Source organism: Thunnus albacares, chromosome 18, assembly GCF_914725855.1.
Source record: "Thunnus albacares chromosome 18, fThuAlb1.1, whole genome shotgun sequence".
NCBI lineage: Eukaryota > Metazoa > Chordata > Actinopteri > Scombriformes > Scombridae > Thunnus > Thunnus albacares.
Genome location: NC_058123.1, coordinates 30,285,158 through 30,312,665, shown reverse-complemented (window position 1 = coordinate 30,312,665; position 27,508 = coordinate 30,285,158). Strand labels below are relative to the sequence as shown.

The 27,508-nt window shown below is 41.5% G+C and overlaps 1 protein-coding gene across 6 annotated transcripts in view; it reads right to left on the bottom strand.

Annotated features, from left to right (window-relative positions):
• Positions 1–27,508, bottom strand: part of pam (peptidylglycine alpha-amidating monooxygenase) — a 115,981-nt gene that overhangs the window by 61,965 nt on the left and 26,508 nt on the right. For 4 of the 6 annotated variants that reach the window (XM_044332663.1, XM_044332667.1, XM_044332664.1 and 1 more), the window contains exons 4-12: positions 25,815–25,938; positions 18,955–19,012; positions 9,036–9,123; positions 8,559–8,650; positions 8,141–8,224; positions 7,155–7,203; positions 6,786–6,853; positions 2,187–2,267; positions 2,035–2,111 (exon numbers count right to left, since the gene is read on the bottom strand). In XM_044332663.1, the coding sequence (XP_044188598.1) occupies positions 2,035–2,111; positions 2,187–2,267; positions 6,786–6,853; positions 7,155–7,203; positions 8,141–8,224; positions 8,559–8,650; positions 9,036–9,123; positions 18,955–19,012; positions 25,815–25,938 (721 nt within the window). Of the gene's footprint in view, positions 1–2,034; positions 2,112–2,186; positions 2,268–6,785; positions 6,854–7,154; positions 7,204–8,140; positions 8,225–8,558; positions 8,651–9,035; positions 9,124–18,954; positions 19,013–19,111; positions 21,015–25,814; positions 25,939–27,508 lie in introns of those variants that run through there. The other 2 variants (XM_044332666.1, XM_044332668.1) reach the window with 2 other exon arrangements.

The following is a 27,508-nucleotide window of genomic DNA, read 5'->3' as shown; positions in this document are numbered from 1 at the left end:
GGCATCAGTGATGTGGCTCTGGATTGGTTCATCTCCTATCTGTCAAACAGGTCCTTCTCTGTAATGCTTGGAGATGCCTCCTCCTCTTGCACTCCTCTCTTTTGTGGGGTCCCTCAGTGGTCTGTTTTGGGTCCCCTCTTATTCACTATATACATGCTACCCCCAGGGCAAATGCATGCGTAGACATCAATTTCCATTGCTACGCAGATGACATCCAATTGTATGTCCTGCTAAAGCGTGGTACCACCAATGTTTCTTGTATTATGTTCTACCTTGCTGAAATTAAGAGATGGATGTCCCAAAATTTCCTGCAGTTGAATGACTCCAAATCAGAAATTATAATAATTACACCCTGTGGCCCCAGAACTAGCAGTATTAACAATCTCTCCTCTATTCTGGGTGCCTTGTCTAATAATGTTCACCAAGAGGCTTGCAACCTAGGTGTTATTTTTGATTCAGAATTGTCTTTTGATGCTCAGGTGACTGAAGTATTGAAGTCCTGCTTTGCCCAAGTGAGACAGCTAACTAAGATCAGGGGCCATATTCACAAACATTCTGAGAATACTCTCAGAGAGCTCCTAACTTGGCCTAAAAATTTCTAGCAAGTAGTCCTAGTTTAGGAGTGAATTAGGAAAATTCTAAGAGCAACTCTGAGCAAGGAAGGGACAGAAACTTTTACCTTAGTGTGGAGGTGTGGTTGACCCCATTGCTAGGTATGACATTTTTTTTAAGTGTGTGATTGGTTGATCAAAAAAAAAAGCACTCTTAGTGATAATGGGCATAGAATGGACAGTGAAATCGATATGCCTAATCACAGAATTTAGTCTCCATTAAGACATGGTGTTATTATAAATACTATTTCATGTAATGAACATCTCTGTTGAATAAATTGTGAGCCATACTCTAAAAGTAGCCTTCAAAATGTTTGAAAACAACTTGTGCATGTAGCCTCTTCACATGCTGATAGTTGTTATATTTATTTTTTTTACATGTATTTACCATGCTGGTCCTTTTAGTACTTAATCAATTTGATATTACTGGGGGAAAAATGGCTAAGCTTTCAACAATTTCTGTGATTGCGGGCCATTCTATAAGTAGCAGTGTTGGTTGGCATGTAATTTTTTTTCTCCAGCTGCCAGCTGCCAGGTAGGCTATGTGAGCGTATCGCTAATAAGATCGACTACAAACATTATCCCTGCACAATCTAATCTGTAGTGTTTCATTAACTGTCATTCAGTGTTTGGAGAATATTTCTCCTACCTCTTTGTCTTTCTGCCATTTCCTCCTCTGCCTAAGAAACTTCTAAGCCTCTTTAAAGGCCTCCTCCTTTCTCCTAACAGTTTTTCACCTTAGGAGCTCTCTTATGGGCTAAGATGCTTTGTGAATAACTTTTATCTTTACCAGGATCTAGTATTAACTGTAGAAAACATAATTCTAAGAATTTTCTTCGAATTTCGTCACTAGGAGCAACTCTTTGTACTAGGAAGCTTTATGAATATGGCCCCAGGTCTTTCATTTACTCTGCAGACTTATAAAAGGTCATCCATGCTTGTATCTCCTCCAGGCATAACTGTTGGCCTGTTGACAACTCTGAACTTTATCAGAAATGCAGAAGCTAAAGAACAGACGCTCTGCTTCTGAATTATTTCCAGTGGACATTGAAACAGTGAACGAGCATAGCACAACTGGAACATGACGCAGCCAGATCATGTGGACACAAGGAGTAAGGCTACTGGAGTCTACTGGAGTAACCTGGACTGGGTTTCTGTATAGAAAGTCCAAGGCAACAGCAGCAGTGGGTTACAGTATAAAACATGACATTTTAAAGGTTGAAATTTAATTTTTGGGCATATTTACCTTTATTGATAGTGAACAGGCAAACAGGAAACAAGGAGAGAGAGGACAAGAAACAAAGGTTCCTTGCTGGAATCAATCATGGGACATTGCGGTTCTAATAGTATATGCCTTAACTATTCCGCTACTGGGTGGCATGAAAATGTCGGTTTTAAGTTGCTCTCTGATGTGATAACGTACCTGTGGTAGCTGAGGAGATTGTCTCCCAATCAGGCTCCACTTCCCATCTCGGATCCTGTAGCCGCTGACCACTTTCCCTGTGACAGAAACACTCATCTAGACTACCACTGATAAAAGTTACTCTGAAAGCCAAATTCTCTGGTATGACTTACCAAGGTGGTGTGTGTGGGTCCTGAAGGCAAACGGGTAGAAGGGATATGAAGTGTAATCACAGCCAATGTCTGCGTTTGTAACTGACAAAGAAAAAAGGAGGAATGTCAAGGCAGGCCAAATCTGTTATCACTGTACACTGTAACATTTCTGCCCTTGCTACTCTTTTCCCATTTCAACAGCAGTAATGGACTGTGGCTTATGGGGAGTGGACAATGTGCCTTACACTAACTGCTGATTGTCCCTTAATTTTTTGCAATTAGGGTTGGTAATGTAACCAATAAAACATTAAGTATAATAGGCTTAATTAGAGATCCTCTACAAAGGAAAATACGACAAATGCAGCAGTGTTTAACATTGAATTAATTTAAACAGCTGGACAAGAACCTTGCCTTAATAAAGCACAATACACACCTGTCACATCACACAATTATTGCTAATAACCAAACACACTACTGCCCGTCCCAACAGTGGCTACATTTGGCAGACAGAGGTGCACACACCTCTAAAAGCGAGTTTTTACCCTTCACTGTACAATACAGTTTATAATATTTAGTAATTGTAATTGTAATATAGATTGACATGTTCAGAAAAATACAACATTTATGCAATTAAGGCAGTTAAGTGATTCTACAAATCATAATCTGTGGAGACACAGTCATGAATTCCATAAATGACTTCTCAACAATATCAGGAACTCAACAATATCAGGTAACATCAGAGGACTGCCATTCAACTGAAACATTTAAACAGTACATAGAAGACTCTGACCTTGGTGAGAGTGGGAAGTTTTTATGGAGATCAGAATCAGCTTGTAACATAAAGCTTGCTTCCTGTTGCCACAAGGCAGTGCTACCCAAGTGGGGTACATTAAGTCAAAGTCACCTGACATGCATATGCATTGTCATGAATATCGGATGTTGCACGAAGGAGTTAAATACTACTTCTTGTGTCTACTATGTGATACTAGAGAACACTCACTAATTATATGTCATGTTGCAGTATATCATGTGTAGACCACACCATGTAAATCGGATGATGTTTATCAAATAATGCTGACTTCCTGTTGTTAGTAAGTGGTGCTATGACTATGACTCATTGTGTCAAAGTGTTCAGGCCTGGACTCCAGTCAAGCATGTGGAATTTGGGGCAGATTGGACAAAGTGCAGTGGAGTTAGAACAACTTCCTGTTTCATAGTGAAATGTACAAATTTACCAGCATGCCACGTCAAGGGCATTTCATGAAAAGTCAACATTTTGATAACTTTTCCTCACACAGGTCGTAAGATGACACCGACCAAATCTGAAGTCAATAGGGTCAAATCCCTAGGAGGAGTTTGTTAAACTACAACACCTGCAAATGGCAAAAACTGGGCAAAAATTGCAAAGTAAATTCAAAATGTCTGACCTCCTTTTGGATTTGAGGTATGGCTCCAAGAGACTTTTTTTGAGTCTGGAGATGTTACATCTGCCTATCAAATTTTGTAAATCTATGTCAAATTTAAAGGTTGGGGCTAGGGGGCGCCCTCAAGCCATTTTGCCATACCCAAACTCAAGGCCCATATGAGATATCAAGTTACGCATGATGCATGATGCATGTGCAAAGTTTCTTGAGTTTTCGAGCACCCCTAGCACCTCAAAAATACTAAAAGTGATTAGGGGGTGCTATAGAGCCGAAGAGCCACACCCAAGCCAAACTGTGATACTAATTGAAATATTTACTACTTCGAACATAGGTGCATAGTTTCATGAGTTTTTGGGCATCCTAAAGGCCTAAAACGTGTTTGTAAAATGAAAATTGACACACCACATTAAAAATGGCTGACTTCCTGTTGGGCGAAAAAATTTTGAGAAAATATGTTTTATGTTGAGAATGATGAGAGCAATGAACCCACCAAATTTAATGAACATCAAAGAAACTTCATTCCAAAATGGCACTGCGTTTAGGGGTGCTATGGAGCCAGCTGGCCATGTCCGAGAGAGTTTTCAAGCATCCTAAGCCCCTCAAAATGCAATGGCATGGGGTAATAATAATAATAATAATAATAATAATAATAATAATAATAATAATAATAATGATAATAATAATAATAATAATAATAATAATAATAATAATGATAATCTTTACAAAAGAAATAGGTTCCTTGCATTTTCAGCGCCAGGGACCCTTGGCCCCTAGAATGGTAACCATTCTAAGAGGAGACCAGTCTGACCATCTGCACAAAGCACAGCATATCTCACCCTGACCTTGGATTAACATAGGAGACAGCCAGCCTTATCAAGACAGCTGCTTATACCAGCCAACCTCAATAGGCAGAGAGATGAACTGCTCTGAAAGACACCTACTGCTCCCAGGACAGAAGATGACCAGAGAATGACCTGGGGAACACAAATAATTTTTCCACAATGTCAACTGACCTCCAGTAGCAATACCACAGCTGCTGGTCCCTCCGATGCACGCAAGGTGCAAGGGCCCATTCATTGCTGCTTGAAGCTTTCTTCTTCTTTGTTTTTCTCCACTTAAAGTGTTCATGTAGCAAAAACCGTAAGACCATAAGTCACCAAAATTGGCGGGTGGCTTGCAAATTCCACCCAATACTCAAGCACATAAGATGACATACTGGCCTCAAGGTGGTGCAGTAACAATCAAGTTTATGGTTTAGAGTCAAAATGCTTTCATCATTTTAACCTCTCAATTCAACTGCATCTTTGCTCCAACAGTCTTCTGCTCTGAAAATATCAAGCTTTGCAACTTTTTCTCAGTTTTCTCAAAATCCTATTTTCGACAACTCAGAAACTTATTTTCCTCAGAAACTATTGGGCCAATCGTCCTGAAACTTGCTCAGCACCATCTAAGGATCAAAAGCTATCAAGGAAGTCTCGATACTTCAATCCATTTTGAAATTACACATTTTTAGACCTGTGCACATGTCCGGATGCTAGGTCCAAGCTTCACTACACAGTCCTGGGATATTCTGCCACTAGGGGGCACCACGAATGCAAAAAGTTTAAAGATTTGTCATGCATTTGGTCATGACTCAAAATTTGGTAATGATTGATTAAAGTGTGTGTGGCTTATTGGAACAAATCTAAATTTCTAGGCATTTCACATTCCAAACTTGAAAAAATAAAAAATAAACCACCCGTATGTCCTACAGAGCTGTAATTGTTACAGTACATCCACTGAATTTGTCCAATTATTATAAATCTTGGGACATAATTTCAGTCCATGATTGGGGATAGGTCTACCATAGCATTTTGAGCCCGGCCCATAGGGGGCTCCACAGATATGTATCTGAAAACCTGGGGGACAGAATTTTACAAAATTTGGTGTGCACATTCTGGGGGCAAGTATTAACCAAAATCTGAAGTGGCATGCTCACTATCTCTTGAACATACAAACTGAGTTTTGTTCACATCCGATGAAGGGGAACAAATGCCGGAACTTTGAGTGCTCAGTTATTGATGAAATAAGTGTGTGATTGGTCTCACTCCTTTAAACTAAAAAGTGACTTTGCTCAGCTTTGTCAAGAATGGAACCTGCTCATTGCTGCTTGCAGCTTTAATTCTGGCCGATTGAGCTGCTTCCTTCTGTTGAGTGCAAAAATGTTTGAACCCATAATCTGATCTGGTGCTTGCAGCTATATTTGAGGTTCAAAGCCCAAAGGGGTGGAGCCCTACTGAGTATCATTTGTTTTTTGCCACAGTGGCTCAAATTGCCGTGAGCTTGAATGAGGGAAAATCATGAAACTTGGCTGAGTAACAGCAAATGATATGCAGGTGCTTCCCAAGAAATATGAGCCCAATATTGGTGGCGCTGTAATTAAGGCCGAAAAACTCTGGGAAAAATTGGAAAGGCCACGCCCCCCACAGCATAAGTCCGGTTTGACTTGAAATTTCACACAGGAGTCGAGCTCAATGTGCTCTTCAAAAAAGCGTCTTGGACCATAAAAGTCCGCCATGATGGATTTTTTGCTAATTTACATAACATAAAAAACAGTAGTGTGACATCTACTTCTTTGATTTTGACTTTATCGACTTCAAATTTGGTACACAGCCTTGGGTGACTTAGATACACAATTATACAACAAATTACCAAGATCGGTCCAAAAACGATGTCACTCCTTCATATAATTCTAATTCTAATTGTGGTGGTGATGATGATGGTTGTGATGGTGATAATAATGATGGTGGTGAACCTATATTACAATGAATATATATATTATAACTATTAATTATTAATCATATGTAAATTTAACTTAACTCCAATTAATTGATCTATTTTTCTTTACCTCTTCGTATGACATACACTGTTCTAGAGATAACAATCATACACATCCTTTTATCATGTGCACACACACACACACACACACACACACACACACAAAAAACTAACTTCTTTCAACTTCATGTCTGTTCTGTCATAATCTTTGTATGAGCCATATGCCCAATGGTCACCTTTATGCCACTTTTTGTTTTATCACTGTATGTATAATAAAACATATATTGAAAGAACATGTCTCTCAGAGAAGCCTATAAGAAGAATTTCATATCTTTGCACTTGACTCATTTACATAGAAGAAAATAGACATTAAACATACCTCTTTTTCCTGGAAGGATAACTGTGTCCACAGACATGAGCAGGTATATGCCAGCAATGAATGGCTGCCTTTGAGGAGGGCACACAGATACACAGTTAGAGGGTAGGAAGCTGTAAAGTTTTGGTCACATTTTTAATCACTTTTCGCCTGACATTTCCTTCCTATTCCTTTTTGTCAAGCTGATTTCTAAACATACATTCTTCCTGGTCCTCTAGAAGAAACACACATATAGTAGTCTCAAGGAGACAAGCTGAACACCGTGTCGTTCTTTATTCATGTCCAACAAGCACCTAATTTCACAGTACCTCTACCAAGACTTTGTATTTTATTATACAACAGAAAGGTTGATGCTTTTAAGTAAATACTTACGGTTTGGATGTCATTTTTAAGGTAAGTCCTGAGCAATCTCTATGATGGTCTGCAGAAGAAAAGAAAAAAAACAAGACTTAGCATCTGCCAAATTTATTTTTTCATCTGAATAAGCACTATAATTACCAAAGTTGATGTGTACTGTATGTAAATTACCTAAACGGAAGTGGGTGAAATGTTAGAAACACCTTTTATCATGGCAGTCCAATTTACAACCACAAAAAAGTAGATCCTCAAAGAGATATGAAGTCAACTCCTCTTAAACTATGTCAAGAATGTTGAACAGTGCAGTTCTGTTGTATTGGATTGAATTACATTGTATCCTTAGACCCTCAACACTGCCCGAATGCATCTTGTGTAGACACAGAGGACTAAGAGTTTTGTTGCTCTGCCAATGTGCTGCTTACGCTACACCTCCTTTGTAGATATGGTGTACAGAGTCTACAGAAGTCTGCAATATTAGCAGCTTTGTGAGGCTATCTTAGGCACAGCTGTGCTTTGAGCTAATTGCTAACATCAGCAAGCTAATATGCTCACAATTACAATGTACAATGTTAACTATATTAACCAAAGTATTGGACAAAGTGATGGTGGCACTAGATGAAAAGTCAAGGGATCACCAAAGTGATTACAATTATTCCGTGGCAGGGAATGGATTTTTGTACAAAATTTCATCCAATAAGCGTTGAGATATTTCATTCAAAGCCACAACTGTAAACATTATGATTCTGCTATAGCAAAGACAGAGATCACCAAGGTCATAAGGAATGATCATTTGAGAACCATTAACGTCTGTACTGGTATCTGTTGAGATATCTAATTCCAGGGATAAGCAAAGATTTCGACCTGCTGGTGCTACTAGATGAAAAGTTAAAGTAACAAATTCATTAAGTTTCATCAGCTGGGCACCACTGATGTCTATACCAAATTACATGGGAATCGTTCCAGTAGTTGTTGTCAATACTTTAACTTCCACTGAGACTTACCTCTGAAAGCACTGACATCTCCATAATGGATCTGCAGTACAAAGTAGGACATGCCTGAATTTCTTCCAACTTTAAAGCCAACATCTGATGAGACAACAGAGAGAAAAACAGGTAAGAGAAAGACACAAATCCACATGGCACTCTAAACTGAGATACAAAAGAAAGAAAAGATGGATAACTATACATGAAAACCCATACTTGACAATACACAATCCTACTTTGACTGGTCAGTGGATTATACAGTAATGTGTAATTCAATGCTGTAAGCACCACAAAATAATTAAAGAGGAGACAAAAATCTCAAAGACAGAAGCTGGACAAATGACAGCAAAAACCCTCCACATGACTAGATACCACTAGAAGTCAGTTAATAAATATGATTATTAATAGTTGTGAACCAACCCTTTGAGAGACATACCTTTGGGTAATTTAGTGGGTGGTGCATTCTGAGCCCAGGCATACATAATGGAGGCTTCATCCTCACAAGTGCCCTGTACACTGCCGCAGTCCCTTAAGAGAGAAATGACACAATCAAATGGGGAAACACAGTGAATTACAAAAGGTACACCTCTAAACACCTGTTCCCACAACAACAATCTAGTGTTTGGTGGGAAGAAAACCTGCAGGCACTTCCATAAAAAGGACTGACACACAGGCTATCAGGGAAAAAATATTACTTGTCATGGTCACTGCAGTTTTGTGTTCAAACAAATTTTGGAAATTAGCACCAAAAAAAAGCCAAATTGCCTAAAAAGCACCCTGCCTATATTGAACTAATACAAGCATGCCTTTCATTAATAGGTAGAATAAAATGTTAATAAAGAAAACAATGTAATAAAAAAAATGTTCATTTTCAACACTAAAAACAGAACAGTGACCTGAAGTTGAATATTACCAGTAGTTGCTAGTGGAGAATGGAGTCTGGCAGCCAAACAGCAGCATGTGATGGACTGTGTCCATACTGGCATGAGGTATAAAGTCCACTGAGGAGGAAAAACACCCTGGTTAAAATATTATATAGCACTTGAAAAATCAATCGAGTCTCACATCAGAATGTGTAATAGCTTTGTTGGTCCACAGCGCAAAAGCTATTAGTTTCACAATAACGGCTCTAAAATTGTGAGATGCCTCTGTTTTTTGGCCTATTCTTTTCTATTGGTCTGAGAGGTAAGGTGGGGCTAGGCCATTCAAGGCTTTAAAAGCAAATAAAATAATTTTAAAATTAATCCTGAAATGGACAGGCAGCCAGTGGAGTGAAGCTAAAATAGGTGAAATGTGCTCAAACTTGCTTGTGCCAGTTAAAAGACGTGCAGCGGCATTTTGCACCAGTTGAAGACGAGCAATGGAGGACGCACTAACCCCCATATCAAGTGCACTGCAGTAATCCAGCCGAGTGGTCACAATGGCGTGGATTACTGTCTCAAAGTGCTGTCTCTGAAGGACTGGTTTAATTTTTGCCAGCTGCCTCAACTGGAAAAAGCTTGACTTCACCACAGCTTTAATCTGGCTGTCAAATTTAAGGTCTGTGTCCACTTTTACCCCCAGATTGTGCACAGTTGGCTTGTGGTACTGTGCCAAAGAACCCAGATCAACCAGGGGGGTCACAGAAGTGCCACCAAAGACCATGACTTCTGTCTTTTTTTCATTAAAATTTAGGAAGTTTAGAGACATCCAGGCTTTAATGTCATGTAAACACTCATGCAATGGCTTAACACTGTAGGAGTCTGACTTTTTTAGGGGGACATAGATCTGACTGTCATCCGCATAGCAATGAAAAGAAATGCCATGTTTCCTGAGAATTGAACCAAGTGGGAGTAGATAGAGGGAAAATAAAAGAGGGCCAAGCACAGAGCCCTGTGGTACCCCATATGAGAGGGGAGCAGTGGAGGACACAGAGTCATCAAGGCTGACACAGAAGGTTCGATGTGACAGGTAGGACCTGAACCATTCAAGTGCTGTGCCACTGATGCCCACCCACTGCTCCAAACGAGCAATCAGGATTTCATGGTCCACAGTATCAAAAGCTACAGTCAAATCTAAAAGTACAAGGACAACACAGTGACCAGAGTCAGCAGCTAAAAAGATGTCATTAAAAACTCTTAAAAGCGCTGATTCAGTGCTGTGCAATGTTTTAAAACCGGATTGGAAAATCTCAAGAATATTTTGTTCATTTAAAAAGTCCATGAGCTGAGAATAGACAACCTTTTCTAAGATTTTAGAGAGGAAAGGCAATTTAGAGATAGGCCTGAAATTTGCCAAAACAGTAGGATCCAGCCCAGGTTTTTTTAACAAAGGTTGCACAACGGCATGTTTAAAATGAACAGGAACCACTCCAGAGGACAGACTGCTATTAATAACTGTGTGAAAAGATGGTCCAACAGTCTGGAAAGCCTCCTTAAAAAGTCTGGGGAGGGACAGTTTCATCTGGAGAACCTGAGGGCTTCAAATGACCCACAATCTCCTGAACAAAGGGCAAGGTCACAGGCTCAAATGTGTCCAACCCAGCAGAGCAGGGGACAGACACTGAAGGGTCAATGGCAGGAGGTGAAATAAATGCTCTGGTAGAAGTGACTTTATCAGTGAAGAAATTTTTCACACACAGCTGGGGAGGCCTCAATTCCAACAGTCTGTGGTGCATTCAGAGCAGAGTTGATCACTTTAAACAACACACGAGGCTTGTGGCAGTTTAACAAGACAATATCAGAAAAATATTTTCTTTTAGCCTCTTTCACAGTGGATTGGTAATGACGCCAGTAATCCCTCAACATTTGAAAAGACACTTGCAATTTGTCCTTTTTCCACTTTTGCTCAGCTCTTCGACAATCCTGCCTGGCAGCACGGGTTGTTTCATTCAGCTAGGGCTCCGCCTCCAATTTAGTTTTATGCTGTCTGGTCTTCAATGAAGCCGCAATGTCTATGGCAGTTTGACAGGTGTCGAGAAACCATGAGTTAAGAGCCTCTGTATCCTCATACACAGATTCAGGCATAACGCAGTTTTGACTGAAGGCATCTGAGAAGTGAGCAGCAGTGGAAGGGTTAATAACTCGACATGTGCAAGCAGCAGCGCTAGGTTTAACTGTTTGACAGCAAACAGCAGCTTCAAACAGTACAGGCATATGATCAGAGAAAAAAAGCAAACCAGGCAAACCATGAGATAAAACAAGATCAAGTGTGCGACCACGTTCATGTGTAGGCCCAAGTACAGACTGCACAAGATTAAAAGAGTCAATGATGTTTAAAAAGTCCCGCACCAAAGGATTTTCAGGGCAACACACATGAATATTACAATCTCCAACGATAAGGACCCGGTCATACTTAGGCATAATATCAGCCAAGAACACAGAAAAATCTGATAAAAAGTCTCTGTTGTATTTAGGAGGCAGATAAACCACAGCACACAACACCGTGTGAGAATGCCCCAGCTCAAACAGACTCAGTTCAAAGCTGGTGAAGGAGGATGACAGCGATATCTGTTTGCATTTAAAGTCACTCTTAAAAACAGTCGCAATTCCTCCTCCTCAGCCAGACATCCGAGGAGAATTAAAATAGCAGCACTCGTCAGGTAAGAGTTCTGTGAAGACACTGGACTCACCAACACTCAGCCAAGTCTTGGAGATAAAGAGGAAATCCAGTTCCCAGGATATGAGGAAATCCTTGAGGATAAATGATTTATTCCCAAGTGATCTGGCATTGACCAGACCAAACCTGGCAGGAGCTGGCGGGTCAGAGCGAACAGCTGACGAGGAGGCCCGACACAGAGGCCACAGGATCCCCAGATTCACTCCGCACCAGCGGAGACAAGGAGAGCAGGATCTGCGGGGCTGGAACACCACATCCGAGCCCACCACCGGGACTAAACAGGCAGCTACAGGGTCCAGGGAACGTCGAGAGACACACAGGCGAGGCCCAGCTCCATATCCGCCTCGATCAGGACGTACCAACCTGGCCCTCAGCCTCACAAGACAGCTGCTACGCTTTCCCTGGCGTCGGTGCCGTTTTCGCCGCGGGGGTGGCGCTAGAGTGCGGCGGATGTATGTTGGGATATCCGATAGGAAATGAGGGTCAGTTTTTCTCCCATAATGATCAAATTTGACAAGATTTTTGGCGGTGATTCTCAGATCTGGCAGCGTTTGGCGATCATACACCAATAGAGTGTTGACGAAATGTGCAGCAAGTGTTAGAAACAGCAGAAACACACACAACAGTTGGAGCAGCTGACACACTGGCGCTATCTTGCCATCTCAAAGTTCAGGGTTCATACACATTTCGGCCAAAGAATTTCAATGACTTTCTGTTAATTTTGTGTATACTATGTTTTGATATATTCTATAGTTTTGGAGTAAATCACATATTACAGCTGTGTCAATTGCTGTAAATTTCCTGCTGTAATTTCAATGTTGTTTCTTCATCAAATATTCTATCTTTAGTGCCTGGTTCAGACACTGTGTTTTAAGTCCCTTTTGGCTCTATGTGCTCTGTCCAGATGCACATTCCATCTCTCTTGATTACCCAGCACACCTTTTCTTTCTCTCTCTCCACTTCTCTCTCTCTTTTTCTCACAACCCTATGCTCTTTCTCTCACACTCCCTCAGTAGTTGGTTAAATTAAATTGAAATTTCGTATCAGTGGACTTATTTCTATTACTGGTAGCAATGCTAGATCATCAAAGAGGGTAGCCTCTGCCCCCTGTCCACCGTCCTATACAGATAGACCCCCAAACAAGTTTAACACACATCAGTGGGTTGGTCTGAATGGGGTAAGAGAGGGACGAGGTTGACAAGCTGTTAAATGTTACTGTCAAACAGCTGTAACAGTAAAATATGTGTTGGTCTATTGCTGCTGTTTCATTTAACAATGGTTCATTATGTTTCTATAAAAGCTGATGGCAAGACAACATACTATACATAATTAACACCTATTTAGCTAATGATTTTGAGTTCCCTGTACCTTTAACATTTTGTGCAACAAGCTTGAATCCATCTTCTTCTTACTAGCTGTCAGTTTCAAATCGCTTGACTACAAGTCCGTGGTAAGAAATCTCCATTCAAGGTAGAAAGAGCAATGGGTGAGGATGGCAGATGGGGGTCAATAAGGCAACAGGTAAAGTCCCAGAGACCACAGCAATGTGATACAATTATGTTATACAAAATTACATTTTTAACAAAATTTTCACCAGCATTTTGTATGACAACACTAGAAGACATACTGCATAACCACATGAAACTTGTGTTGTTTACCAGGTAGGCTATGCTAGATTATTGTTAGGGCTGCCCCCAAACGTCGATGATTGTTCTTTAGCTGCATCATCATATTTATAGTAAGTCACAGTGAAATCACTTTAGATATACAAGTTTGATGGAAACGGAAAGGAATCATGGAAATGGAGGACAATGTGACACAGAGCAGCTCTGACTCTGAAGTGCTCAATCTGTTAGTGCTGGGAGGAGCATGTTTTAGCAATGATTCATAATTATCAATGGTAATTATTAATTATTAAAATCAATTAATAATAACGGGGCACCACCTGGAAACGGGAACCAATAACCAAACAATAAGGTAGTCTCATAAAAGGAGTTCACTTAGGAATGCTAATATCTGAGGGATACCAGTATCCACGGACTCGGTGGTCCATCAATTCACAACACAGTAGCAATAAAGCTTAATAAGTAATAAAGCTAACAAAACACAAAACACAACACAGTCTCTGCCCAGATGTTAGCCTCTTACTTGGGTCACTTTCAGAAAGCGATCAGATGTAGCTATGTTTAGTCCATCAGTGGGGTCCAGCACAGGTCCTCTGATGCATGGTCCTGGCAGCGCTATCCTCATTTCCTCAAGGACTAGCAGTGACTGGTTTCTCAATGGGCAGCAAAGAATACAGTTGAGTCAACTCTGTCAGAGGGCAGCAGGGCGAAGAAGTTATCTGCATCTACGTGAAGAAATCCTTTTCTTCCTTCTGCGGGTGACAGAAGAGCGGTAGCTTGCACCAGCGGTCTCTTGTTCAGATCTAGTAATTGTGCTTGGTTGGGAGAAGACACAGGGAGAAGTCTCAGTTCATCCAGCAAAGGGAGGATCTTCAAAATTGGCGAGGGGAAATACACATGCACTGAGGTTACCTCCTTTAGTAAACTGGTTCACAAGGGAAGGCTAAGCTTCCTGTGGCACGGTTATAAGGGAAAGGCAATGGATGTATCTGTGCAGCTGGTACTTCGCTGAGGTGACTGTCAATTAGAGATGAGAGTTTGGGGATTTCACACCAAGGTGCAAACTGCAGGGCAGGCTGGGAGTTGTGGTTTGAGCAGCCTTTTTGGCACTCTTCCTTTGTTTCAGGAATTGAGGGACAAAGGCGGCCTTGTGGTCAGGCTTCAGAGTTTACAAGTAGACCTGCCTTTGTCTGACCACATGGTTGAGGTCCAACATCCCCCCCTTTGGTCTGAAGAGTGGGGTGCTGGCCAGTCTTCAGAGTAACTAAAGGACCAACTAGTCCATGTAGGAGGTGTGATCTGACGGTTACACAGTCCATGTCCTTGAAAACAAAGTCTTTATCCTTGGGAGGAAAGTTAGACAGTTCATACAGTTCAGTAGTCCATGAGTTTCGCAGAGGCTCTGGCATCTGAGAAGTTAAACTAAGGCATCATCTGGGCAGATGGTTTCTACCTAAGCTTAACTACACTACACATCACATAATTGCACAACACATTAAGTTACAGTCTGTGGCGTTAATCCACCACAATCCCTGACCACTCAGTGTTCACCACCGACACTAGGGTAGAAACCAAAGGAAGAGAAGTGGAGAGGAGCAGGAACAGGATGGGTTAGAGGCTCAAAGCGGCCCCTTTCTTAATTATGCATAACTTTACAGCTTGATAAAATTTAAACAGGTGAGTTATAAAAAAAATTGTGCAGTGGTCATGAAAGGTAAAATTAGCTATAGCGACCACAACTGTTTTTTTGTTCCAAGCTGTAAACATGTTTATTTCTGCTGTTAAGTAGGACATTTTAACATGGGGGTCTATGGGGATTGACTCGCTTTTGGAGCAAGCCTCAAGTGGCCATTGAAGGAACTGCAGTTTTTGGCACTTCTGCACTGGCTTAATTTTTCAGCCCCAAAGGTTGCCGCTTGGTGTTGCCTTGCCAAAAACCTACACTCAGCATGGATTTTAACTGGTACACATTCTGCCATTCTACGATGGAAAGGGTTGAGAATGAACCCTATCTCTAGGTTCTGAGGATCTACATAGATTGGAATTGTACTGCCAAGACTACATGCCAGAGGATTGCACATCAGTGGTCGTAGCAGATCTAAGGGTTTGCTCAACCAGGCTTGGGGGGACAAGATAGGCTGGTATCTGCCCACTGCTCAGGTTGCTGATTGAGGAGCTAATCTCCCTAATGAGGTCCTGCATCAGATCCCTGGCTATATGCACGTACATTATGTTGTCTCTAACCACCTCTGACAATGTCCCTATGGCATGCAACGTGCTGTTAATGAGGCAGAATGAAAGTTAACAGTGACTAAGGTACCCTGAGGGGTTTTACCCAAGTCCTATAACTGTTCTCATTGGAGGAGGAGTCTCTGTTGGATTTCTGGCATGTCCTCATTGCCTTTGGAGTGCTCTAGTGCTGACAGAGTTGGCAGCCACTGCAGTGAACAGGCCTCCAAAGAATCGCTTTCAACGTTTCCCGCAACTGAGGTCTTCCTCCGTGACCAGGAACTTCCGTAGCTGTTTGAGGAAGCAAACAGTCATTTGCTTGGCATGCTTAACTGTGTCGTGTGTTTGGGTTCTGCTCAATCTGCCCTATGTCAGGCATGGAGGCAGGCAGATGTGTTTGTAGTACACATCCCAGGGATCTAGCTGGACATAGATTCTCTTGGTGTAGATACACATACTCGGTGTGATACTGGTTGGCAGGCTGAGGTCAGCCACATCAGCAAGCGGGTGACTCGTAGGCTGAGGAAGATGCCAAGGACCCAAGGGAGTCTCATCCTGGAACAGACCAGAGTTTAGTTACTATGGTGAGAGGGGAGTAGGGGTTAGGAATGCATGCCAGCAGGGAGATTTGAGGCATGCATCTATCCCTACAGAGCTACTGTGGGGTGTCCTCCCCACCTTGGGATGCAGCTTGCTCCCCCCTTCCAGGCATGCAGGCTAACTCTCCTCTTACAAGTGAAAGCAGCTTAAAGAGCTTGATCTGATTCGCATAGACCCATTTGTATGCTGGCACCTGGCTTGGTTTGAACAGTCTTGATTCGGGAAGCTACCTGAGAGAGTTTTCTCACAACCTCAAAAGGGCCGGACCAGCTGGGTAGGAACCTGGACTGAGCTACCAGCTTGGCAAACCTGAAATAGAACACTTTGTCACGTACATGGTATTCACGGTGGGACGTTTTCCTTTGGCTCCTTTGACACTGGCTTCCAGGTCCTTCTGGGCCCACGCAAACATGGCCCGAAGATGGTCACATACTGGTGTGCCATATAGGCAGTTGTCACGCTGACATATTCATTGACATCTGACATTAAAGTTGACTTCCACTCCCAGGATCTCAAACATGGCAGTCACCACGCCCACGGGGAAATGAGTGCCTCAGTCCAAGTTGATGGAGGGGGGCAGTCCCTAGCAGCTGAACACTTGGTTCAGCAGCAGGACAGCGGTTGTCATGGCCATGTCATTGGGTGCTGGGAGGCACTCAACCCACTTGGTGAACGCACATGTGACCATTAAGAGGTATATGTTACCTCAAGAGGAATTGGGCAGTGGCCGATCCAGTCCATTTGAAAGAGGAACCACGGAAAGGTGATCCCTCGGCTCTGGAGTGGGGGTCGAGAACTTGCAGCAAACCAGGATGTAGAGCAGCATGTTGCAGGCCATCGACAGCCAGTAGGCAACCTGCTGAAGGGTCCTGAGGGTGGCCTTGTAGCTCCAGTGACCTCCAACAGGAGAATCATGATTGTGGGCCAACATCACCTCCCTATGGTCTGTCAGGACGACCCAGCGAGCCAGTCCCTGACCATCGGGAGTAAAGACCAACAGGCCCTTGTCTGATTTCAGGTGAGGTTGGATGGGGCATAGAGCTTGCAGCTCTTTGGGCTCGCATGACGAGGGTTGAGAGGTCCACCAGCTGCCAGATAGCTTGAATAGCTATCTCTAGGTTCTGAGGATCTACATAGATTGTGCAGGTTTAGGGGCCCCTCATCTTTCTCTCGCCTGTTGGCAGGTGGTGGCATTACCACACTGGCCTGGGTAATCAGAAGCCAATCCTTGCTAAACGCCCATGATCGTTGCCATCCTTATCAGGACCAGAGATCTTGGAATGAGCTTTGATCTTCTTCCAATACACAGTTATTCCCTGGCCCATCACAAGGAAGTCGCAAGCCAGAAAGTGTGTTTGACTTCCTTTTTCCTGGCGTTTCTCATACCATTTTTGTTCCACATGGAGAAGTGAGAAATGAAGATGTGACGAGTGTAGTAGTGTAGCTGGAGTCAGAGCAGATAACCAGCTGGCTATTAGGCAGCTGGTGATCAGCGAGGAACACAGTACAGTGGACTTGGTCGGAAGGCAGCAGTACATAGAAGTTATTTGCGTCTTCGTGAAGAAATCCTTTTATTCTTTTTGCAGGTGACAGGAGAGCGCTAGCTTGCAACAGCGGTCTCTTCTTCGGATCCGGAAATTGTGCTCAGTTGAACTCAGGGAGAAGTCTCAGTTCATCCAGCGAGGGGAGGATCTTCAAACTTGGCAAGGGGGAATACACATGCACAGAGATACCTCCTTTAGTAAACTGGCTCATGGGGGAAAGCCAAGCTTCCTGTTGCACAGTTACAATGGAAAGGTAATCAGTATATCTGTGCAGCCAGTATTTAAAGCTGAGGTGATGTCACAACTGTGTCACCAGGACTCCCTGTGGCGTTGGAGCATCTCTGCCAATGAGAGATGAGAGTTTGGGGCTCTCGCAGATTTCGCACCAAGGTGCAAACTGCGGGGCAGGCTGGCAGTTGTAGTCTGTGTGAGCTGCCTTTTGGCACTCTCCCTTTGTTTCAGGGATTAAAAGACAAGGGCAGCCCCGTAGCCAGGCTTAAGAGTTTACAAGCCTGCTTTTGTCTGACAACATGGTTTAGGCCCAACAAACTAGATGCTGTAACTGGGCAGAGGCTGTAAAAAGAATGTCTAATCATTGATCAAGTGTACTGTAGAAAGAAACATCAGTAATTATGTGGAGTATTTATAAGTACTTAAAGTTGGATTTGCACCAAACTTGGCATGCTACATAAGCAGCTCATACTGGTGGTGCCCATTCAATTTTGTGCAATTTCGAGCTCCTTTGGTTGAGATAAAGCATTTTTTTTGAAGTGACACTGTACCATCAAAAAACAAATGTGTCTAGTAAACAACATATAAAATCAATCCTGTGTTATGACTAGTATGAAAAGAGGGCTTTGCATATTTTGCATTATGAGTTATAAACTAAAACACGTTTACTTTTGTTAGGTCACCCCCCTTATGGGTAATGTGTTTTTTCCCCAAATAGGCTTGAATATCTTCTCTTAAAGTTTAACCTTTGCATTGTTGACAGTTATGTCTGCAAAAACTAATCCAGCTACTACTGCTGCTACTACCAAAACTCAATACTCTTCTTCAACTACCTTTACAATGACTACTGTAGCCATTGGTACAACTCAGACTGCAGCTGACCTACATCATCTCCTAGAAAGGTACCATCTAGTCTGTGTAGTTACTAATGATTTTTGGTTTTAGAATAGGGCTACACGCTGTATGTTTGTCGATCAACTAAATATATTTGAAAAAATGTACTCACCAATAAATGCATCACGACTAGTTGGCACAGGAAATGCCATGCACAGGTAAGTGTCCGACTGAAACATTAAAGAATACAATAACATTAATGAATGAATAATAGTAGAACATTCACAGGACCACATGACTATCATTAAGATGGCCATGTGGTTACTCACCATCAGCAGAGTGAGAGCTCATATGACACCGCCCAAGGTGGAGCATGTACTCGTCCTACAGCGCCACCAGGTGAGATCCACTCTGACGAAAGTAGAGATCACCAAAGCAGCAGAACCAGACAAGGTGACAGGCCACACACTGAAGTCATGTGCTGACCAACTAGCAGGGGTGTTCACCACCATCTTTAACCTCTCCATAAAACAGACTATAGTCCCCACCTGTCTTAAAAACCACCCAAAAAGACAGCAGTTAAAAGCCTTTATGACCATCACCCAGTTGCATTAACACCAGTTATGAAGTGCTTTGAGAGGCTTGTAATTTCTCACATCAAGGCCATCATCCCCACTGATTAGGACAGCTACCAGATTGCTTATTGAGGAAACAGATCTACAGAGGATGCAGTCTCAATCGCACTTCAAACACATATGTCAGGATTCTTTGACTTTGGTTCTTAGTCCTTTCAATACTATAATCTTCCATAAACTGGTAGACAAACTCAACAACCTGGGATTAGCCACTTCTTCGTTAACAGACCACAAAATGTCAGAATGGGCAACCACACATCTTCGACCCTAATCCTGAACACAGGTGCACAGCAGGGCTGTGCGTTTAGTCAAGCCCTCTTCATTCTCTTCACGCATGACTGCACCCCCATCCACTCCTCTAACACTGCAGTGAAGTTTGCTTAAGTCACCACTATAGTAGGATTTATCTGACAGTGAAGAGACACTACAGAGGAGGTTCAACATCTGGTTGAGTGAGGTTCAGGCAATAATCTGGTCCTTAAGACCACAAAAACCAAGGAAACCCAGGTATTTAACCTCTGTGGGGTCATTATCAAGGTTGCTGATACCACTTGATTCTTTAGTGCTCCTGGCAGGTAATGACAGTTGTTAAGAGTCATTGGAGTAACCTGAGGCCAAGTGTAAACAAGAGTTGTTGGAGCTGTCACAAGGACGAATGTGAATGGTTATTAAATCTCCTGGGAAGGGATGAAAGAAAAGCACTGCATGGTTCAACAATAAGGCTTACTCAATTGCCCAGGGCAAGTAAAATGCCACATCGGGCTAGTAAATCTAGCAACTCACTTGCCCAATTGGCCAAGTAAAATGCCACTTGCGCAATTGGGAAAGTGGTAAAAAAAAAGTAATAAAATAAAAAGTGTTTCAATCATTTTTTTCAATCATCATCGTATCATAAATTATGTTCTCGTTCTCTGGCACACAGCATAGCCCCCTCCCCTTGCACGTATCAGAGAATATTGGCACATGCCATTGGCCATTCAAGAATTGAGTAGGCTAGTAGTGTGATGCGTGAAACAAACATCCCTCAGGATTATGTCAGCACTGTCAAATAGGATAATCGGTGGAGCATGTAATATTTCACTGCCATAAATCCTCTGTAGAATAAGAAACATTAAAGAGGGAAATCAGGAAGCTTGGAGTGGAAGAAATGAATCTAAAAAATGTATTTGCCATCAGCTTACGGACTCTATTCCATTATTTGAAAGAAACTGGGCTGATCAAAAGAATTCAGTTTTCAGTTAAATATAGGGGATGGGCCATACTGTTTTTGATATGCAAGAATGTTTGTTGCTTCGTATCTATTACACTCTGTGTCCTTGTTCTGTTTAATTTACTTAAAAATTAAACATGACAATTAACGTTAGTCTGTGTTGTTATTTGATAACTGCTAATAAATAAAACAATATCTCTAGGGGCAAGTAAAAATTGACTTTGGAAAAGTTGATCTCTGACCCTCTTGCACAACTGGACAAGTGAAAAAAACTATAACATTGAACCCTGCATTGTAAGTGGTGTCATAGATCTCCTCTTCTGTTGAGGGATGGTTTCTCTACTTTGATATAGATAGCTTCCTTCACTCCTCTTTCAAACCATCTGTCTTTCCTATTCAAAATATGTATGTTGTTGTCCTTGAAAGAGTGTCCCTTATCTTTCAGGTGTAGGTAAACTGCTGAGTCTTGACCTGAAGAATTGGCCCTCCTGTGTCAAGGCATGTGTTTGTTTAATGGTTGTTTATTCTCCCTGATATACAAGTCTGTACATTCCTCAGTGCATTGGATTGCATACACTAGGTTGCTTTTCTTGTGTTTGGTTGTACGGTCTTTCGGGTGGACCACTTTCTGTGTTAGTGTCTTGCTGTCTTGCTAGTTTCTCAGATACTCCAGACATGTATGGAATGATGATGTTGTCACATCTATCCTTTTCTTTTCTTCACCATCTGCAGTGTTGGTGTTCTTCCTGGATCTTGTGGCTGTTTTCAAAAATGTCCAGTTAGGGTATCCTCAAGTTTTAAGCGCATCCTTCAGGTGTTTGTGCTCCTTCTCTTGGGCCTGGGCCTGGGTACATTATCAGCTCAGTGGTGCAGGGTTCTGATAACTCCTAGCTTATGCTCCAGTGGGTGGTGAGAGTCAGAGTAAGTATTGATCTGTGTGTATGTGATTCCTGTATACCCCAACGTGGAGACTCCTGTTCTCTTCAATATGTACAGTTCCTGATGTCCTCTTGTGTGAACCTGATGTTACTGTCCACTGAGTTAATGTGTTCTGTGAAGGCTTACACTTCCTATGTTTTAATTTTGACTCATGTGTCATCCACATATCTAAACCAGTGGCTCCGTGCTGTTCCTCTGAAGGAATTCAGGGCTATGCTTTATCCTTCTTCCATGAAGAGGTTGGCCATAATGGGAGATACTGGTGAGCCCGTGACACAGCCATGCTTTTGTCTGTAAAACCCCTCAGTTTACTGGAAATACCTGATGTTCAGACAGAGGGCCAGCAGTTCGCAAATCAGGTCTAGGCTGAAGTTGGTTCTATCACTAAGGGTGATGTCATGTAGTGGTTTCCACCACATCCATAGTTGGGATGCATATTCAAATGAGGTCACATCATGGGACACCATGATTTTATCTGGGTCCAGTTTCAGTGTTGTAAGTAACTGAGTTGATGCTGCTAATAATGGGCCTGAGGAGGGCTCCTTCTTTGTGAATCTTGGGAAGCACATATATGCATGGGATGGCTTCTACAGTAAACAATCAATGATATTGTACGCAATTGATGGTTTTCTCCTTCTGTAGCTATTGTAAACATTCTAGACATCTCAGACAAAAACTGGTCCACCTGAAAGACTGCACACCTAAACACAAGAAAAGCAATCTAGTGTATGCAGTCCACTGCAGTGAGGAATGCACAGACTTGTATATCTGGGAAACTTGACAACCATTAAACAAACGCATAGCTCAACACAGGCGGGCCAACTCCTCAGATCAAGACTCAGCAGTTTACCTACACCTTAACAATAAGGGACACTCTTTCGAGGACAACAACATGCATATTTTGGAAAGGATGGACAGATGGTTTGAAAGAGGAGTGAAAGAGGGTCTCTATGTCAAAGTAGACCATCCCTCAACATGGACATAGTCTATGACACTGCTTATCCCCTACCTACAATGCTGTCCTTTCATCCCTTCCCAGGAGATTAAACAACCATTCACATTCGGCCTCATGTGACAACCCCCATGACTGTCATTTACACTTCACCTCAGGTTTTCACCTCAGGAGACTCCAATGACTAACAACTGTCATTACAACAGTCAGGAGCACTAACGAACCAAGTGGTATCCATGACCATGATAACAACCCCACAGGGGTTAAATACCTAGGACTCCCCACCAATCAGTTAGAACTGAAGAAGCCTGTTGGATGAGAGGCGAAAAATCTTCAGGTATCTACAACCAAGTCCAGCTGCCCTCGATTCAACCCTCCTTGAAGAAATGTAAATAACATATTTCAGTTCAACAGACTCCAACCAAAATTGGCACAGAATATAACATTTAATATGGTTAAAGCAGGAAAGCCAGTAAATCAGTCTGCACTGATCTATAAATGAATGTGGGTGATTCTTACAGTATCTGTTGTCCACAGCTGCTTTATACTATCAGAAGACAAACGTCTTCTTAAGTTCATTAAATCCATGCAGTATCTCAAGGCAGAAGGACAGATACGTTGATGAATCTGCAGCCTCCAATTAGAGAAGTGCTGCGCCAGAGCACAGTGCCATTATGCACAGCTGTTCACTGTGTTGACCTTCATTAAATCACCTGATGACACCAGGCTGCTACAGAGTAACCAGTCTAACTGGGCAGTTATAACTCAATATTCTGCCTGTTTAGACGTCCAGTTACCAGGGCTCATAATAACCTCTTTTTCAATTTCTTTTTAACAAAAATAGCATCTCATGTTCTATTCTTGAGACACACTGAAGTGTAACATTAATTACTGAACTATGAGACAATTTACAAGGTGAGATACATTGGAATTATAGCTGAAATAGTGACAGTCTGATGCAATAATATAAACGGTTTCATCTTTTTTTTTATTTCTATCATTATTATGGTAACTACACTATGTGCACAATTATTAGGCAAGTTGTATTTATGAAGACCAATTTTATTATTGAACAACTACAGTTCTCTGTGTGCACAATTATTGGGCAACTATTAGTGCGCAGAATTATTATGCAACTAAATGAAAAAACAAATTTTCCCATCTCACTTGTTTATTTTCATCTGTTAAAGTGAGAATAATAAACAAACAACTCAAAATTTACAAATAGACATTTCTGAAATTTCAAAAAAAAAATCAGTGACCAATATAGCCACCCTTCTTTTCAATAACAGTCACAAGCCTTCAATTCATGGAGTCAGTTTCTTGATCTGTTGACGATCAACTTTTTGTGCAGCCGCAACCACAGCATCCCTGACACTGTTCAGAGAGGTGTACTGTTTTGTTTCACTGTAAATCTCCCATTTAAGAAGGGCCCACAGGTTCTCAATAGGGTTTAGGTCAGGTGAGGAAGGGGGCCATGTCATTATTCTTTCATCTTTAAGGCCTTTACTGGCAAGCCACGCAGTGGAGTACTTCAATGCATGTGATGGAGCATTGTTCTGCATAAAAATCATGGTCTTGGCCATGTCTCTGAGCACTGAACACCTTGTACTTCTCAGCACTCCAGGTAGGTTGCAGTCCTGGAATATGACAGCACTGGAGGATAATGGGTTCCTGGTAGCTTCACGTTTGATTCTTCTCAAATCTTTGGCAGTTAATTTGCGTCTTTTTTTCTCAACACGTTTCTTGCGACCCTGTTGACTATTTGCAACAAAAAATTTGATGGTTCTGTGATCACGCCCAAATATCTTAGCAATTTCACAAGTGCTGCATCCATGTGCAAGACTTTTTACGATTTTTGACTTTTCAGAGTCAGTTAAATCTCTTTTTTGGCCCATTTTGCCTGAGGAGAAGAAGCTGCCTAACAATTATGCACACCTTGATATAGGGTGTTGATCTCCTTAGGCCACATTCTCCCTCATTACACAAATACACATCACCTGATATGCTTAAATCCAATAAGCAGTCAAGTTTATACAGCTTGGAGTTGGAAAATATGCATAAAAATGATGATATGGTCAAAATACTCACTTGCCTAGTAATTGTGCGCACAGTGTAGATGTTCAAAAAATCATACTCTGTCCTTGACTGCAGATTTGTGGTGATGTGTCTTAATGTTGTGGCGCTCTGAATCATTCAGACATTTCCTGAAGAAAAGCTTCAGTTTGTTGAGCTGTAATTATCACGCCGAACTGTGATTGGCACAGCTGTTTCAGAGCTATGAGAGGAGTGATGTAACTGGCTGAGAGAGTATTTAATAATCACTACTTAATAATCATTGCTGCACTACTATGTGTGTTGTTGCGCTTGCGTGGTTAAAATAGGGCACAAGATATTGAAACTAGTGGCACCAAATGCTTGTTTACTGTGTGAATAAAGTTGTGCACATGTAGCAGCCACAAATTTTGTATTTGACCAGTGAGTGATGCTCAGACGGTCAAACCACACACGTTGCAGTTATGTGACATGCACTGAAACCATTTGGCTACCAGGGTTTTCTCAATTGTGCCTGCATTGTGATCGGATCTCAATATGCAAATTAGTTAGGCAAGGCTGGCAGACTTGTCAACAAACATGGCATGTCCCAGGTCAAGGAAACTGCTGCCATGAATGGATGTCATTCATTTTGATATCACTTTTTGCGAGGGAAGACTTCTTACTACTGCTACTATTTGTATCTTTGGTGGGGCTTCCTTTAGCTTTTTTTAGCCTTTTAGCTGGCAGAAGGAGGCAGCGCTAGGTAACTTTTCATCTTATTGGGTCGATTTTTTCTTATTAGTGTGGTCATGTTGTACATTGCAATTTTTGCATTTGCATCGGCCTGAGAAGTTTATCTCAAAAATTTAAAGCACTGCCTTTAACTAATCCCCTTAGCTAATGTCACATTCTAAAACAGCTGACTAGAACTGCAGAAAAAAAAATAGAAATGCATATTGAGAGAAATAAATGACAGTGAAAGCTGATGAGGATGCTCCCCATGCTGCCTTGTTTATGTCTATAAAGTAGGAACCCTTGATTACTAGCCAATTCTAATTAACAATAACAACATTAATAATAATAATTAATAATTCCAGTGAAGTTTACTGTTGTAGATTTATCCATTATCAAGACAACCATCAATTTCCTTCAATTCATTGATTCATTCAATTGATTAATGGTGTCAGCTGTAATGATGAGTATACTGTTGAAGTCAGAGAATGTAGACTTAGAAGTATGGTTCAGAGAAACAGACTCACCACACTTGGGACAACACCGGGCATCCGAATATCCACAGAGAAGTTGTGAGAGTTTGTGAAGACCTGTGACTGCTTTGTTCTCAACACACAGTCGCTGGGATCGGACCAGACATTTTCCTGAGACCTTAGGGACACACATAAGAATAACATGATTTATTTCCTGCTTTACAGCAGGACAGTCGGTTATTAGTAGTCATGCATGGTTTTAAAGGGGTGGCCAGGGTTACATCCAGATAACTACTGTTTGCGAGAAAAGAAAGAGGAGGAACAGAAAAGAAAGCAGGACAGTGGTAAGTGGAGCAGATAATATCAAATGATGATAAAGGATGATTGTTGATAGCAAACGGTAAGCCAAAAAGTTAGTTAACAAAGATACATAATGTCATGTAACATGTAGCCTAGCTAACGTCTTAGGAGATGGCGTTTGTAAATTTTATCATAAAATTAAATAAAGGTCTTTAAAAATGCAAGAACATGACTAATGCCATCTAGCAGCTAACAGAATTTAACTGTTAATATAAATGTGTCAAAATAAAAATATTTAGATTCTATAAATGCTTTTTGATTAATATCTGATTATTTAGTACATAGGATGGGATTTTCTGATTGAGGACGCATCAGACTCTAGAACTGCCTCTGGATGTCTGTTGCCCAAGTCCGCACCCCTCCTCTCATAGTCTGTAACTATCATACCATACATTGGCGTAATCATAATTATCATACTTAGGGACTGAACCCAAAAGGCAGAGGACCCTGTTGTTCTTCATGTGTTTGTTTGTTAGGGCCTGAGCCCTAAAGGGGCAAAGACCTTCTTGTATTTGTTCCATTTGTTTCTTTCTTTATTATTCTGCCACTTAAATCCTAAATTTGATCTCCTAAACATGCTCAAAAACTCACCAAATTTGGCATGTACATCAGGTCTGGTGAAAAATTTGATAAAACGTAAAAATTAACCTCCAAAGTGCCAAAATGTGCTCAAGAGCACCTCCTATGTAACTAATATGACCACCACGGCCCGTAGGAATGTTGTAGAGAGATCAAACCAAAACTCAATTATTCGTCTCATCAAGACCTACAAATCATACACTGACACCCCTGACCTAAATCCAACAGGAAGTCCGCAATACACCCATCAAAGTACGACTTGTGCCAATTTTGGACCCAGAACAAATGCTATCTCCTCCGAGGGGTTAATGGTATCGGATTCAAACTTTGATACATGACTTATGACACTATGCTGAAAAAAAGTTTTTACAAACTTTGTAATAACTCAAACGGTTTGGATTTTATAAGCCCTTTATAAGTTGCAGTGCCACATCACACCTTAAAATGTAAAACAATGGCGAGGTACTCTATGGGAATGAACTTTGTGTCAAACAGAGGCTTCTGACATCAAAACTATAAGTCTGACCACTTTCAAACCTGTATCAATGGATTTGCTACAAAATTTCCTGCTACAAAATATGATTTTTAATGTAAGATTTGGCCAAAGTCATGGGATTTATGAGGAGATTTCACAAAAAGCGTACTCTAAAATTCTCCTCTCAAACTGCTCCTGGTGATGTCACTCCCTCAGTGCTGTGAAACATTCTGCAATATACACTCATTATAAAATCACAGGAGCAAGAAAATACTTTAAAACTCACACTCTAATATCTTAAAAACAATAAAAGATAGAAAAAACATGTAAATTC